Below are 15,156 nucleotides of genomic sequence, written 5' to 3'. Positions count from 1 at the left end.
CCAAAGTTGCCTCCATCTCCGCCTCCTCTAAATTCTACAAGCCCCTTGCAATCATGGAAGTATCTAGCCCCAACTTCTGCAGCCGCCTACCTTTCCCAGCTCGCATCCTATACCACTCATCCTCTTCCCACACCTTCCTCTCTTCGTAGTGCACCTTCGGATACAATGAATTAATCGCAAAATCCAGTCCAGACACACAGTATGCTACCCACTGATCACCAATTCTCGTGCCGTGCTGGACCACTGCATCCATGTGCCACCTCTCACGCCTTCATGCTTCATCCATCTCCTCCTGCCGGAATTTCAACTAACTCTCACTCCTCAACGATGATATCTTTCGCCAAATACTCCCGTCGTTACAGCTCTAATCACATTGCTCCACAACACACCATCCTTCCATTTTCCTCCATCCTCCATCCTCCACCTCTCTGACAATTACTCGCTACACATGGTTCTACAGGGTCCTAGTCATACTCGTCATTCTGCCTCATAGTAATCATGATAATTTTCATGCACTCACGTCACTATTATATCATAGTGTCATTAAAATTATAATCAGTGTTTGTATTTGAACTGTAACATAAAATCATCTAAAAAGTTACTATCGCCCACCATTGGGTCTATTAAAGAAAACATAATTTATTTCTTCTGTTTTTATGTATTTTACAACGTCTTTTAAATTTCTGTAACCTTTGGCTGAATAGAAATTTTATCCACTGTCAGCCAACCCTTTCGTGGGGAATTTAAATAACAATAAAGGAAAAAATTTCGATAATTGTCCTTCAAGTTCATTTCTCATGTACAGACTTTTTGTATGTTCCTTCTGCTTTTCAACTTTCAATTCTTATCTTAGTACTGACTTGCCTTCTGAGCTCTTGATATTCAGACAACTGCTTTTTTTTATCCCCAAAGTTCTTTTTAATTTTCCTGGAGGTGTATCTATCTTTTCCTAGTCATATATGTTTCTACAGCCTTACACCTATCCTTTAGATATTCCTATTAGCCATATTGTACTTACTGTCATTTTTGGACGTCTGTATTTTCTTACGCATGTTTTATTCCTGTATTTTTTATATTTTTTACATGTTGACCCTCTGGTGCCTTCCCTATTTAATCTCTTAAAGCTGCCCATTCGCCTTCTATTATAGTCCCTTCCCCTGTTTCAAACGTTGCCTAATGCTAACTCTGAGACACTCAACAACCTCAGGTTCTTTGAAATTATCCAGGTTCCAGCTCCTTAATTTCCTACATGTTTGCAATATCGTCAGTTTTAATCTGCAGTTCATTGCCAATGATCAGAGGCCACAGCATCCGGATACATATCGGTGGACATTTATACAGATTGTGTGAATCCTTCGCCATTATTGCGGCTCGAATTCTGCTGGGGACTTTTTAGTCAGGTTTCTGAATATCTGTGGTGGAACGTTAGTTCATACTCCCTCAAGAGCCAAAACGAGAAAAGGTGGGAATGTTGGACAATGGCGTCTGGAGCGAAGTCGATTTTCTGCCTTATCCCAAAAGGTGTTCCATTGCGTTCAGGTCGGGGCTCTGGGCAGGTTAGTCGATTTCAGGAATGTTTTTGTCCACACCCCATTGCCTCACACATTTATTTATTTTATTTATTTATTGACAAATTATAAACCTGTTACCTGATGTTTAAAACAGGTCGTACATCTTACAATTTTCGTTTTTCATCTTTTTACAGTTTTCTTTTCTTTTGTTTTGTCTACAACATTTACAAAGAATGATACTTTTCAAAATAACAATAATTTAAGGTTGAAATGTAAACAAAACTTTGTTGTTTTTTTAAGAAGAATATAAAAAGAAGATAGGATAGAGGAGAGATTTGTTTGTACCATCACCGAATGTGACTGACGGTGAATACCTCGGAATGGTTTCTTCGAGCCGTTGACCGCCGGTCACATATGTGTTGAACTCATACATTGAACACACCACCTCCTCCCCCTTTCTGTATCTACCTTCTCTTTGCTGTCTGTCAGCCTCATACTCCCACCTCTACCTCTCTCTCTCTTTCCTCTAACCCATTCCCTCTGTCTCTTCATTTCCTCCTTATCCTCTTGTTGTACATTTCCTCCAACCCCTCCCTCTGACCATATCTTCCTCCCTCTCCCCCTCCCCCTCCTTCATTCCATCTCCTCCTATATCCATCTCAACCTGCCCTCAGCCATGTTTGTTAGCATGTGTAGCCTCTGCAATACAGTTAAATAAATCAGGCTGATACTACTCCCACAGTATGATTGTAATGTAGGGTAGGCTACATGTCAGGGGTTCGAAATTCATTTATTTGCCCCTGATATACAGGCTACCATGCAAAGCGAATGAAGCTGATACTGTTGCAACACAACACTCCTGCCACCACCCGCGCATCTCCCATTCTGAGCTACATTATCTGCAAGTCAGACTGGTTGCTGATGCTGCCAGCTACAAGGTTGGTCAAAAGGCCTCTTCTGTACACCATTTCCAATTGTGTCTAAATTGGTACCATCCAAAAAAGTAGTTAAAAACGTTTTTCATCTAATGTGCTATTTGATGGTTGGAGAGAACAACAAGATTAACACGTGTAGCGCAACACTGCAGCATTTCACCTCCATAAGATGTCACTGGCAAGCGTTTATCTTTTCCTTTTGTTATTTATTAAGTTTACTATTGTGGGGCGTAATTTAGCCATGCAAAAGTAATTTAGCCATTTTTTTGCATTTGCTATCAGTTTACACAGGTATTTAAAAACATTAAGACATTAACTTTTCTTACATTCGTAAGCAATACATGAAGACAACGTGAGACTACCACGCAAGACTCATTTTTCTAGACTTACATTTCTCACACAAGGGCCATATGTTCTCACACGAATTCGAAAAAAAGTTGTTATACAACTTTAGACCATTTAATCACATAATAATCTAGAACTGAGGACCTACACGAAGATCTAGATACTTAACTGTAGGGGATTTGTGAATAGCTCCCCGATTTGATTACAGCTGCAGAGTTATCAGGAGTTTCATCCGCTGGCGGTCTTTTTCGTCGTCGTAATACTGCTCTGAAGCTGGTTACCCACTTCGTCCAAACATCTAGTTAATGCGGCGCAGTCTGCCAGGCATTGCTGCCACAGCATATTCGTAATACTCGCGGATAGACGTATTGTTACTGCAATTAACTGTGTGTTCCTGAGTTTTGAGTTCTGTGCGTATTGGTACGGCATAGTTGAGATTTGCAAATGGGTTTCACAAAAGATGCAAACAGTCTGTCCTTGAATAACGCGCATTTGATCATAATTGGTATTTACAAAACATTGATGTTGGGAGTTTAAACATCGATACTTCACTATCGATATTGACGTATTTAAAACATTGTAATATAGATGTTAAAGACAAAACATCTTCCTTCTATTTAGCAAACAAATCAGTCTGCTTGTTATCATCATCAATATTTTTTTTCATTTAAACGAAACTTTTTGTGAACATATATCATAACGACACCTGTGCAACACAAGTACGACTTATCGAACATGTCCTTGGAGTATGGCTGAGGTGGAGGGGTTGGGGGAAATAGTTCGTTGATATGTCACGGTCGAGTTTCTTGCTGATAGCTCGAATTACATGTGATGAGTGTTTGTGCAGTGCATTATTTTCAGCTGCTTAAGCATTGTGAGCGTGTTGGCACAGCGTTAAATATGCATTATTTTTTGACAATTTCACGAGTAGTGGATGTGTCTGTTGCATTATTTTGTGATCATACCTGTGGGCTGAGCCAGGCATTATTTCGACAATTTATAATTAGTGAGCATGGTTGCACAGCGTTTTACAAGCATTATTTTGACAATTTACGAGTTGTTTGCATGTCTGTATATCAGTGTACTGCATTGTTTCGGTGACTTGCGAGTAGTTTGCAGGTCTGTAGGCTGTGTATTGTATCTCAAGCACGTCAGAGTGAGTCTTTTGTGTTAGTGTGATAAATAAACTATTTGAAATCCCTCCCTAAATAAATTGCTCCAAAATAAATAAAGTACACTCCTTCCTCTCTCCAGCAGCCCAGCACAGACTGAGTCCTTTTCCCACCATTTTTCCCCAGACCACCATGGGACCATAGAGCCCTCTGGTGGCAGTACTGTGTACTAGGTCAGTTGGACTTCAGACCTAATGGTGAACACACTGGATTGAGTTACTGCCTATGACAACTCAAATTGTTTAAATAAAGACTGCATGCAAAATATTTACATCCATCCTATTCAGCAGCCCAGCACAGGCTGAGTCCTTTTCAAAAAATGGTTCAAATGGCTCTGACCACTATGGGGCTCAACATCTTAGGTCGTAAGTCCCCTATAACTTAGAACTACTTAAACCTAACTAACCTAAGGACATCACACACACCCATGCCCAAGGCAGGATTCGAACCTGCGACCGTAGCAGTCCCATGGTTCTGGACTGCAGTGCCAGAACCGCACGGCCACCGCAGCCGGCGAGTCCTTTTCCCACCAATTCCAAGGAAGAGGTGGCGGTCGAATGTCTTTGGTTAGTGGTGGTAGCCCAAGTGACCTCTTTTCCTGCCATTTACTTAGGCTAGTGGTTGTAGCCCAAGTGACCTTTTCTCCCTGCCAAAATTTGAACTTCCCACCATGACGTCATTGCAATGTTGCCATACCTATCAATACAATCTTGGATCCATCATCTTGAATAAATTTGCCAACAATGCAGTGTGGGGTGGTGGTGGCGGCTTTGTCCCACTACTGATGTGGACATAGATTGCTATTGCTGTCGACACTCCTATGTTCCAACATGATAAGTCATCTTCTTTGGGATTCTGTCATGCCTCCCTGGTTTGAAGAATACTGGGTCTCTCTATCGTATCACGACTGGGCCGCTAAATCACCCAACTGTAATCCATGGAAAATGTCTATTACTGTTTGTAACAGCGTTTGAAATGTGGGAAGTAGCTGTACTGAATCTAAACAACCGTAAGTGGGTACATTTGGATATGGCACACCTCAAAAAATTTGTTGACCTCTTCCTCGCCGAACTGAGGCGATTATCAAGGCCAGAGCGAGTGTTACATGGTATCATCGAGATGTCTGCTGCGGGTCACTATTTTTCTGTCCAGTGCGCTAATTAATCTGAACTGGCACCCTGGGACTTCTTCTTATTCCCCAGTAGCGAATAAGCGCTCACAGGGCGGAAACGCCCTCCAAATAAAGAAACTACTGCGTCGTACATTGGTGAGTTGACTGACATTCCCGAGGAAGAATTGTTTAGCACATTTTCCAAGTAGTTAGAAATGCTGAAGGAGTTGGTAAGTGTATATTGGGAGACTTTCGGAAGCCTAACTTTTAGATAAAGTTATTATAATGGATTGAACTAAAATCTTTTGACATGGAGTTGCTATGAGAGACATTGTTTCATGATAACTTCTTTGTTGACAGCTTGTGTTCTTTCATGGCTTTAATGTGACCCAGGAAACGGAGCTTTACCAGTCGAGAGCAACAAACTACATATTGTTTCAGCCAGCAACTCCATGGGGACACATCCTGACCTCACGCCAGGTGTGGCTGCTGGTGTTGGCCAAGTGGGGCAGCTTCTGGGTGCTGTCCACCCTGCTGACACAGGCACCCACCTACCTCAGGAACATACATGGCTGGAGCATTGGCATGGTGAGTCATTCCATGCTTGGACCAGCTGGTTACAGCAGTGGCTACAGGTGTTTTCCAAATGGGGTAGCTCCAAAGTGCTGTCGAATTGGCCGGTGGAGGCACACATCTAGCTAAGGAAGATAATCTGCTGTTACATCAGCATGTCTGATTTAATGCCATAGGTGCCAAATTATACTGATGACAGTACTATAGACAAAATGAAGTTTAGCTGGTCTGCGACCATGTTTGACCCAATAAAACAGTCATCTCTTGCTCACTTTTTTTATTATTGCTCCTGGTTACTTGTATCTCCTTGACATTATCTTCAGGTCAAATCTACGAACTAGAGAGGTAACATTAAAAGGTTGGAACTAACGTTTATATAAAAAATGTTTTATCCTCTGCAGCCTTTACTATTTCTTCTCCCAAAAGTGGCCATTCTACTTGTAGTGAATTTCTTCCTCTGTTACAGTCAGTCACCGCCTAATGATCCCTTTAAGATCATCAACAAACTTTGAACCGGAACTTAATCAGGTTCCATCACTTTAACTTGCTACCTTTTTCGTTCGTTGTATTCTATTGTTCATAACCAATAAATTATCGTCAATTTGCATCTGCACCTGGAAGACTCTCACAATTTAAAATCTAGTTTCGAAAACTCTGTTCCACATATGCATCCTTCTTTCATGACCCGTAAGCAAAGTGTTAGCAATAGCCCTCCATACTTCTCTGTCTTCTTCATTCCTCTTCATTCTTTGGTATCCTCCCTGTGGCCTGCTGACATCATCCAGCATCTGGAACCTTTCTTCTGCCCTTCCCTCTCTTTCCCGGAACGAAACCTTCAGTTGCCTCTACTAGAAGGCAATCTCTTCTTAGATTGTGGCCTATTCAGTTTAGTTTCCTGTTCTTCAACGTCAGCAGCATCCTCCGTTCTTCTCCAATTCCCCTCAGTACTTCTTCATTCCTTACTTTATCAGTCCAGCTGATCTTCTCCATTCTACGCTATATCCACATTTCACAAGCTTCAATTCTCTTCTCATCCTGCTTTCTCAAAGTCCACGTTTCTGCTCCATACAGGTCACGTTCCATATTAAGCGCTTAACCAGTCGCCTCCTTAATTCCTTGTTTAAACAACTAGTTAGGAGTCTTCTTTGCTTTTAAAGTGCCTCTTTCGCCAGATCCATTCTCACTTTGATATCTTGTTGGCAATCCATGTTGTCTTTAATCCAGCTTCCCAAATACTTGAATGCTCTTACTTGTTCTATGATTTCTGACCCCAACTTAATTCTCACTTTTCTTTCCTTTAGGCCTATGACTATGATGATGATGTTTGGTTTGTGGGGCGCTCAACTGTGCGGTCATCAGCGCCCATACGAAGTCCCAATTTTTTATACAGTCCAATCTTTTAGCAAGTCAATCTAGCCACTGTCACGAATGATGATGATAAAATGATGAGGACAACACAAACATCCAGTTCCCGGGCAGAGAAAATCCCCAACCCGGCCGGGAAACGAACCCAAGGACACCGTGACCCAGAGGCAGCAACGCTAGCCACTAGACCACGAGCTGCGGACGCCTATGATCATGCTTTTGGTTTTATTTTTATTAATTTTCATGCCATATGCTGCACCGGCTTAATTAAGGTCACTTCGAATTTGAGTCAGCGTCTCTTGATTTTCTGCAAGGATCGCCATGTCATCTGCAAATCTTATACGAGTACATTCAATTTTCCGCCCACCTATCATGTCGCCTCTTGTCCCATCCAAACAGCTTTCCAGTACTTCCTCCAGATAGATGTTAAATAGGATCGGGGAGAGACAACAGCCCTGTCTAACACCTATCCCAATCTTGTTATCTTCAGAGATCCCATTACCTATTTGTACCGGAGCTTTCTGATTCAGGTACAGATTTTCGATCAATCTTCTCTCCTTCCACCTTATTCCCTTCTTTTTCAAGATATTTAACAGCTTATCCCACTGCACTCTATTAAAGGCCTTTTCGAGGTGTATGAAAACAGCATACACTTCTTTGCCCTTTTCTGTGTATCTTTCGTCGATAGTTCTTAGAAGTCCAATGGCATCTCATGCTTCCTTTCCCCTTCTTAAACCATATTGTTCTTCGGCCAGTGTTCCTTCCAGTGTTCCATATAGCCTCCTATTCAGAATTCGAAGAACTACTTTCTCTGCCTGCAATATTAGGCCTATTGTCCTGGGGTCTTCACACTTTTGGGATTATTAGACTTTGAGATTGGGACTATTATACTTACGAGAAAGTCTTCTGGCCATGCCTCTTTGTCATAGATGTAGTTGCCAAGAGAGGTCAACTCATTTTCGCCTGTTTCTTTTAAACTCTTTAAGATTTCTGTCGGAATGTCATCTACACCACAGTTTTTGTTGCTTTTAAGGTCTCCCGATGCCTCACTTACCTCTGAACCTAGAATACAATCTCTTTTTTCATCTTCATTTACTGATTCTTCCTTCTCAATCTGCAGATCGTAAGGTCTTTTATCCGCTTCATAGAGAGTTCCAATATATTCTTACCATCTGAACAGCGTGTGAGTCACTTAAGAGTTCCATCTTTCCCTTCTATCTCCATATTTCTTCCTTCCCTGAAATACTACTTCCTTGGCTACTCGATACATCTTTTCATACTTGCCTTCTTTTTCCAGTGTCTCAGTATCTGAGTAGATTTTTCTCGTCCATTTTTCCATGGCCTGACCAGTTACTCTTCCCAGCTCATTTTTCAGTCTTCTGTATTGCCTTTTCCTTCATCAGTTTGTGCGTTTTTCCGTTTTCTCCTTTCTGTCATCTTCAAGATCATGTCATCGGTAACCGACGTTTTCCTTCTCCCCTGCACTTCATCAGACCAACGACATCTTTACTGGTTGCTTTCAGGGTGTCTCTGAACTAGTTCCACTGTTCATTTATGCCCCCTGTCTTTTCTCTAAGTTTCCACTTGCCTCGGAACTCTTCTTCAAGCTTTTTGGTTATTCCTCCTTCCTTTAGAGCATCTAAGTTAAAATTCTCTCACTTTACCTACCAACATTCTTTTCAATCTAATCTTCACATCTGCTACAACCAAGTTGTGGTCAGAGTTAATATCTGCTCCTGGATAAGCCTTGGCATTTCTCATGCATGTCCGGAATTTACTCTGTATTAGTATGTAATCGACCTGGTATCTGCTATTGTGTATATTTGATGTCCATGTTTACCGTCATCTTTTGTGATGTTCAGAAAGCGTGTTTCCATCTACCAATGAGTTTTCCTTACAAAATCTGACCATTCTCGCATCTATTTCGTTTCTGTTACCTAATCCAAACTTTCCAACCACATCTCCGTCTTTCCCTTCTCCATCCACCGTGTTCCAATCTCCCATTACTATTATGCACGCCTCTTTCTTCTCTCTCTCCACCAGTGATTCAGTTCTGCTGTAGCACCCTTCAGTTTCATCGTTGCTGTGTTGACTTGTTAGCATGTAGTCTTGTATCTGAACTACGTCTTTCTTGTGGCCTTTCAACCTCAGTATCATAAGTCTGCTATTTATGTATTCCATCTTCATTATCATAGTTTTTACCTTCTCCTTTACCATGATAACTACTCCATTCATTCCGTTTTTTTCCTCGCCTGAATAAAATGTTACTATACCTAAGGCGCACTTGACATGGCCCTCTAAGTGCAAAATAATGATTCCGGAGGTAAAACGTCCCCTCAGTCAGATCTCCGGAAGGGGAGTACATGGAGGATAACTGAAAGTGTAAAGATAAAGAAAAAGTAGAGGAAAGAGGAAAATCTAAGACTGGTACGTGGAACGTTCGCACCCTCTTACAATCTGGCAAATTTGAAAATGCGAAAAAAGAGATGGAACACAACAATATAGATCAAATTATGCTCTGTGAAAAATTCTCCCAGGTGGCTTCCTCTTTCAGTCCTTCCCCTGAGCCCATGTTCCCCTGTTATTTTATCTTCCTATCTCTGCTATCGAGTTCCAGTCTCTCATAACGTTTGAAATTTTTGTCTCTCTTAACCATATGATAATTTCTTTTTTCTTGTCGTATGTTCTTTCAATCGGCTCACTATATATGGGGTAGGTAGGCATGTTGATTTGTACCATTGCCGTGGGTGGGTGTTGGGTTTACGTCTATCTTTGCTATGATAATGTTAATGGCAGTTTAGAGATAGAGTTGATTACTGTGATATTAATTCAATGATTGTTTTTAAAAACCAACACTGATTTTAATATAGCAGTTACTGAGAATGAACTGTCACACATTTTCAGCTGTAAACTGAAACTATCATTACAGTAAACTGCATTTAGGTACTGTAAATTAGTCGCGCGGAGTGGCCGCGCGTAGTGGCCGCGCGGTTTGAGGCGTCATGTCACGGACTGAGCGGTTCCTCTCGCCGGAGGTTCTAGTCCTCTCTCGGGCGTGTGTGTGTGTGTGTGTGTGTGTGTGTGTGTGTGTGTGTGTGTGTTGTTTTTGCATAAGTTAGTTTCAGTAGAGTGTAAGTCTAGAGGCCGATGACCTAAGCAGTTTGGTCCCTAAGGAATTCACACACATTTTTAACTGCAGATTACAATACCGAAAGCTGTTATGAGAGTCATAGCAAGTTTTTGTTGTGGGGTGATCGGTTTTCTAAATGTTATCGACTATATAATGAATTAGGGAACGATTGTGAACGGTAATTCATCCAATCTGAAATAAGGGAACATGAATAATGAAATATGTGAAAGAAAATTTAGTAAAAAAAATTAACCCATTAAGTCCCAAATTAATTTTTTTTAATTGAATTTTTTATTCCTTAATTATAATGTACATAGTGTATGAACCACAAGAAGCACAAAAATAGCCAGAGAATATTTATACATGCTGATATAATGGCCGTCCTGAAAATAGGACGCTGGGATCTAACAGTATCGTATAGCATACTAAACTGTATTCAAGTCTTAACTATTTACTTCTTGTGAAATGGTACAAAACACTTCACACACAGTGTTACACGGCATTTAACACAATATGGTTTTGGTTTCCTGTTGCATTTAGCTCTTACACATCTTCTTTGCGTGCTTCTTTTGTCAATCATATGACCATTTCCATCAAACCTGATGTCCGGTATCCCTCTCAACTGACTTGATGGGTATTCCATTGGACGTCTAATGTTCGGTCTTCCAGTGTCCAATTTCGGATATGTAACTGTAACAGTACGTCTGAAATCCAGCAAATCCAGTGCATTTTTCCCATGTACTAGTCTGTAGAAGAGCCAGGCATTTACGAGGGCCACTTCCAGCATACGTGTAAATAGAACCCAGTACCATTTTTCCCTCTAATTACCGTCGCATATTTTCCAACTAACCAGTCATAGTGGTCAACACCTCCCATGTACGCGTTATACGACTTCAAAACGGCAGGTTGTTGCACTTGCGTCTTCTTACTTGCTTGTCTACTGTACAGCGTAGCTGCTCCCAAAGGTTCAACTTTGTCAAAATTTGTACCAATTGTAACACATCTGTTGTTGTGCCATCGAACAAATAAGACTTCACCATTCCTGTCGAACGGGTGGTCATAGTTTCCTCGAACTGTCTTTTTCAGTTCGTTGCTGCTCAGTAGTGGACAGCCACCAACTCGATTCCCTCTGACAGTCCCAGTTGCTCGAAAACCCAAATTTCTCAGATGAATCAGAAGATCTCTACTAGTGAAGAAATTGTCAAAGTACACACAATGATTCTGCGGTTTTTCAATGCAGTCCAGCATGTTTAGGACTACTCTTGATCATAATAATCTATATAAAATGAAATGAAATAAAATGTAATAAAATAAAGTGAAATGAAAGAATAATACATTAACACAGACTACAGAAAATGGAATGTGTAAATACCTCTGTCCATCTTGAACTGTATTATTTACTAATGGGTAACATATTCATAAATATACTTACATAATACACTGCAAATTTCAAAGTAACTCCATATCCTGTATATAAAAGAGGGGCCGTTACTTACCTCAGCAACAAAATCTGGTAAAATTACCACGTTCTAAAAAGAAAGTAGCAGTAGCAGAGTTTCATATTCGAACGTGCAGCAATACAAATAACTGAAATGATAACACCAAGTCCCAGTGTCCTATTTCGAGTACATCAAATTTTATAACAATGGAAAGCAATGAATATAACTCCAATTGAGCTAACAATGCAAGTAGTTTAAAAGACACATTGTTGACTATAAATAATCACAAAAAGATCTTTGCCACATATTTCAAATATTACTAAATTGTCGATAAAGTAAATACCTGTAATAACGAAAAGTGTGTCTTAGTATTCAATAATCAATTAACGGTAGGAGTTATTACTTTTAATTTCCTGTAAGCATACATTTGTTATAAAAAGCATCAACAAATGATGTAGAACAGTAATAGTTGCAAATTAATAATTTATTGTGTATTTATAAATAAATATGTGCTCTGTCCTCAAAATAGGACATTGGCACTTAATGGGTTAAATATTGGTATGTCTTCACCCACCTTCGTCTCTCTTTCGTATTGATTCATGGTTGTTGTTGTTGTTGTTGTGGTCTTCAGTCCCGAGACTGGTTTGATGCAGCTCTCCATGCTACTCTATCCTGTGCAAGCTTCTTAATCTCCCAGTACCTACTGCAGCCTACATCCTTCTTAATCTGCTTAGTGTATTCATCTCTTGGTCTCCCTCTACGATTTTTACCCTCCACACTGCCCTACAATACTAAATTGGTGATCCCTTGATGCCTCAGAACATGTCCTACCAACTGATCCCTTCTTCTGGTCAAGTTGTGCCACAAACGTCTCTTCTCCCCAATCCTATTCAATACTTCCTCATTAGTTATGTGATCTACCCATCTAATCTTCAGCATTCTTCTGTAGCACCACATTTCGAAAGCTTCTATTCTCTTCTTGTCCAAACTAATTACCGTCCATGTTTCACTTCCATACATGGTTACACTCCATACAAATACTTTCAGAAATGACTTCCTGACACTTAAATGTATGCTTGATGTTAACAAATTTCTCTTCTTCAGAAACGCTTTCCTTGCCATTGCCAGTCTACATTTTATATCCTCTCTACTTCGACCATCATCACTTATTTTGTTCCCCAAATAGCAAAACTCCTTTACTACTTTAAGTGTCTCATTTCCTAATCTAATACCCTCAACATCACCCGACTTAATTCGACTACATTCCATTATCCTCGTTTTGCTTTTGTTGATGTTCATGGTACAGTTAACATAATGCACCGCGCTCTCCTGTGGGTCACACCCCATACCTCAGTGGCGGTAATGGGCTACCGCTAGCGTCTGCAGCTTCCAGGTGAGAACGGCAACTCCACGAGCCGCCTCGTCCCCGCGGAAAACCCTCGCCGCTGCCTCGTGCCGCGCTACCGCTCTCTGGTGAGAACCGGTCTTAAAGCGGCGACGACTGTGCGTCTCCCTTAGATTCATGTGATCAGAGGACGAGTGTGATAAGGCAAGATAATACACTACTGAACTATACTGCATTTTCAGGGTCAGTAAATTTTCAAAATTACAGTGCAAGTATCTTGTCACCTACTGCACGTGGTCATACAGGTTCAAGCCTCAGCATCAAAAGATTAGCTCCAGCGCCCTCCACTTAGGTTCAGAGTTCAAATGACAGCAATTTCGCTCCTTCTAACTAACCCACTGCAGCACATGTTCTGTCTCAATTGAAACAACAACAATCTCCCTCGCGCCAAATTTTGAGTATATCTAGATCGACAATACTGAAATGATTCGACATTACTGTAGCTACGTGCCCCTGACGTACTTTATAACTTTTGGATACTCAGTGTCTGTTGACGTGGCCTCTATGTCCTTGTCGCTGTGTACTATCTCACCCACAGTTAATGAGCAACTGCCAAATGCGATAAGTTATCCTGGTTGAGAACGTACAAGTTTTGTCAGCTCTGACAAAGCATACTCGACGTTAGATAATAAACCGGTTGCCTTCGGACGTCCACGATTCCTGCCATCGGTAAGACTTTTGACCGTGTGATAGTGTACGTAAGGGTTTCAGTAACACAGCGCCAGTTCCAATGTTAATCGACTCTGAGAGGAGAACATGCAGCTTCCTACTACGCTGACAGCACTTCATCTCTCAACTTGTTCATAAAATGTTACACGAATTTAATGAATAGAGCATTTGACTTTGAAACTGATAATGATTTCAAAAGCTCATAGAAAGGATCAGACTCTAAAAAAATTAATTATATACTAATGTGGCCGTGTGTCCAAACGAACCAGTTACACTGTTTCAAGCATTTCGTTAGCCTAAGAATAACTCTCACGATCTGTAGACATGAGTATGTTACGACTGAGGAATATTAGCAAGCGCGTCACGACATAAAATTTTCCTGGCAGTAGCTAAAATGTAAATTCCTACTTTTAAAAAAATGAAAAAATTCACGTACCGGAAGATCGGTGCGGTTGTCGCTGAAATCACTACGCTCACGCCAAAGAACAATAGCATCGCAACGCATTAACACTTTCATTTGCAGGTTAGACTGCCCTAATTGCTCCAAAACTGATTCAAATTACCTTCCACGCCGATGTCCAGACATACCGTAACGTAATAAACGAGCTAATCGCTGGGATACCGCGCTCCAAACCAGCTGAGACAGATGTGGAACTACCACACAGCAGAAAACTTATGAATCAATAATTTCCTTAAATGTACCTGACAAAATTATTTGATATCTTAATTCTAATGAAATGACATTTAATCACGAAAGTATTCTTTAGACCGAAGATCTATTGTCATTACGAAAAGAAGGTTTTCATTGAGAGCTATTGCTTGTTCTTGTGGTCTTCAGTCTGACGACTGGATTGTTGCGGTTCTCCATGCTACATTATCCTGTGCGAGTTTCTTCATCTCTGAATACCAGCTGCAACCGATATCCCTTTAAACATGGTTACTATAGTCGAGCATTTTACAAATTTGCCGCCTCCCCTCACCTTATCTCCGTGAGCAAATTGATTATTCGTTGATGCCTCAGGAGGCGTCCTATCAACCGGTCCCACCTTTTAGTCTGCTTGTGCCATGATTTGCTTTTCCTCAAGCTCAGTTGCGTATCTCCCCGTTAGTTATGTGGTCTAACGGTCTATTCTTCAGCATTCTTCTGTAGCACCACCATTCAAAATCTTCTATTTTCTTCTTGACTGAACTGTTCGCCGCCCACGTTTCACTCCCATATATTGATGTTAATAAAGTCCTCTTCTTCAGAAATTCTTTTCTTGCTATTGTCAAGATTTCCTCTCTAATTCTTCCATCCTCAGTTATTTTTCTGCCCAAATAGCAAACCTCATTGACTACTTTTAGCATGTCTTTTTCTGTCTAGTTGCCTCAGCATGGTCCGATTTCATTCGACTACATTCCATTACCCTTGTTTTACTTTTATTTAAATTCATCTTATGACTTTCCAAGGCACTATACTTTCCGATCAGATGTTCTTCTAAGTTATTTACCGTATCTGACA

General features: G+C 40.7%; 1 protein-coding gene across 1 annotated transcript in view; it reads left to right on the top strand.

The window, feature by feature from the left end:
- LOC126155993 (sialin-like) overlaps nt 1-15,156 on the top strand; it is a 194,055-nt gene that overhangs the window by 85,743 nt on the left and 93,156 nt on the right. The window contains exon 7 of the mRNA XM_049916270.1: nt 5,435-5,662. Within this exon, the coding sequence (XP_049772227.1) occupies nt 5,435-5,662 (228 nt within the window). The remainder of the gene's footprint in view (nt 1-5,434; nt 5,663-15,156) is intronic.

The sequence above is a fragment of the Schistocerca cancellata genome, chromosome 2 (assembly GCF_023864275.1).
Source record: "Schistocerca cancellata isolate TAMUIC-IGC-003103 chromosome 2, iqSchCanc2.1, whole genome shotgun sequence".
Taxonomy (NCBI): domain Eukaryota; kingdom Metazoa; phylum Arthropoda; class Insecta; order Orthoptera; family Acrididae; genus Schistocerca; species Schistocerca cancellata.
The sequence above is the reverse complement of the archived record's forward strand: the minus strand, read 5'-3'. Positions and strand labels throughout refer to the sequence as shown.